The 1,823-nt window shown below is 49.8% G+C and overlaps 1 protein-coding gene across 1 annotated transcript in view; it reads right to left on the bottom strand.

Annotated features, from left to right (window-relative positions):
- The window catches only part of ZDHHC18 (zinc finger DHHC-type palmitoyltransferase 18), a 29,092-nt gene extending 27,739 nt beyond the window's left edge, over positions 1 to 1,353 (bottom strand). Inside the window, exon 1 of the mRNA XM_046660893.1 lies at positions 1,313 to 1,353. Coding sequence (XP_046516849.1) covers positions 1,313 to 1,353 — 41 coding nt within the window. The remainder of the gene's footprint in view (positions 1 to 1,312) is intronic.
- Positions 1,354 to 1,823: the final 470 nt, after the last annotated feature.

Raw genomic sequence — 1,823 nt, forward strand, 5'->3', positions numbered from 1 at the left:
TTGTGTCCCCCCCTCCGGCCCTGCTGCAGGGCCCTGGGCAGTCCCTGCCGCCCCCCAGCCGCCCCGGTCCCTTCTGCACGATGACGGGGCGGCAGATTCGCGCCCGAGGGCTCCTTCTGTTCTTTTGCAATCAAACCATTAGTTGGGCGGCCCCTGTGTGCCGGGCACTGTGCCAAGCACCGAGATTCGCGTGGTAGACTTCGTGATCTGCTTCTGGCCATCTGTAATTCCAGGGCCCCGCTTCACCCGTCTCTGAGGACTGACTGGACAGGCATTTGGGAAGGCAGGCAGGGGTGGGGGTGGGGACACAATCGGCTTTGAAAGCCAGGGGCCTGTTAACCACTGTCTTGAAGTTCCAAGTGCCAGTGGGTGTGTGTGACACATCCTCTGGCCTCCCTCACCCAGCTCTGTGATTTGAATCCAGACCCAGGGTTTCCTAGGTGTCACCTAATGTAGGGTGGATGCCACAGGACCCCAGTGTTTTTCAGGAATTCTCAGTCTATTTGTTTTCTATTGGTATGTAACAAATTACCACAAATTTAGCGTCTTAAGACAACACAGGTTCCAGGTCAGGAGCCCCCAGGGCAGCTTAGATTAGTCCTTTGCTTGGAGTCTCAGAAGGCTACAATCCAGGTGTCAGCAAGGCTACATTCTTACCCGGTGACCCAAATGGGGAAGAATCCACTTGCAAGCCCATTCAGGTTTTGTTGGCGGAATTTATTTCCTTGCAACTGTATGAGAGAGGGCCTGTGATTTTTGCTGGCTGTCAGCTAGAGGCCTCCCTCAGGTTCCAGAGGCCATCTGCTGTTCCTAGAGGTTACCACAGTTCCTTGCTGTGCCGCCTTCTCCAGCATGGCTGCTTGCTTCATCAAGCCCACAAAGGAGAGTCTCTAGCTCCAGTCTGCTGAGACAGAGTTTTCATATAACTTATTATATATGTAACAGGAGGGACATCTCATCACTGTTGTCGTATTCTGTAGGTTAGAAGCAAGTCACAGGTCTCAGTGGAATTTGAGAGGATCAGACAAAGGTGTGAATACCAGGAGGCAGGAATCACTGGGGTCACTTTAGGGTCTGTCCACCACACTGGGGTTACTGGAAAACTGAAGGAAAAGTATAGGAAAAGAGAGAGCTGGAGACTCGGATAGGAGAGAGTAAGAAAAGAAGTCAAAATACATGATGCAGAGGGGTAGAAAGGCAACAACAGTGACCTCAAGGACCACTAATTGTTACACATGCCAAAGGCTGCCCAGCCATACTCCTTTGTACCAAAGATTCTGGATTTGATGAGCCTGCCCTTGGAGTGAAGCACGTTGTGGGTTTCTTCCCCTCTTGCTCCTTGGCTGTGGACATACTGGTCCCAGTACAGATTCCTGCTGTCCCACCTCAGCTGGCTCCTCTTGCAACCCTACACCTTTTCTTTCTTCTTGTTTTACAGAAATCAAAACTATCCTGCATCATTTTCAGCTTCCTTCCTCTCTTCCTCATAATTTCTCTCTGTTTGCATCTGTCCTTTCCTCTCATCTTCAAGATGTGGGCCTCCTGCCCATGGCCAACCCTCCACTCATGTCCTGTCTCTCTTCCCGTTCATCAAGACTGCAAACACATGCTCGGTTCTCCTCTATCAATTAAAAAGCAAAGCTAGACTAAAAAGTCAACACCAGAAACAGCTTTCCATATTTGGCTACCTCCTCTCTCTAGCTTCAGGTTAATCTTTTTCTCTCTCCGTAGAGTCATATTAAAGAGTAGCTAGCTCTTCCTTGTCACCTATTCATTTCTTAACTTTCTACAATTTGGCCTCTGTCTACATCACTCCCCTAAAA

The sequence above is a fragment of the Equus quagga genome, chromosome 5 (assembly GCF_021613505.1).
Source record: "Equus quagga isolate Etosha38 chromosome 5, UCLA_HA_Equagga_1.0, whole genome shotgun sequence".
Lineage (NCBI taxonomy): Eukaryota > Metazoa > Chordata > Mammalia > Perissodactyla > Equidae > Equus > Equus quagga.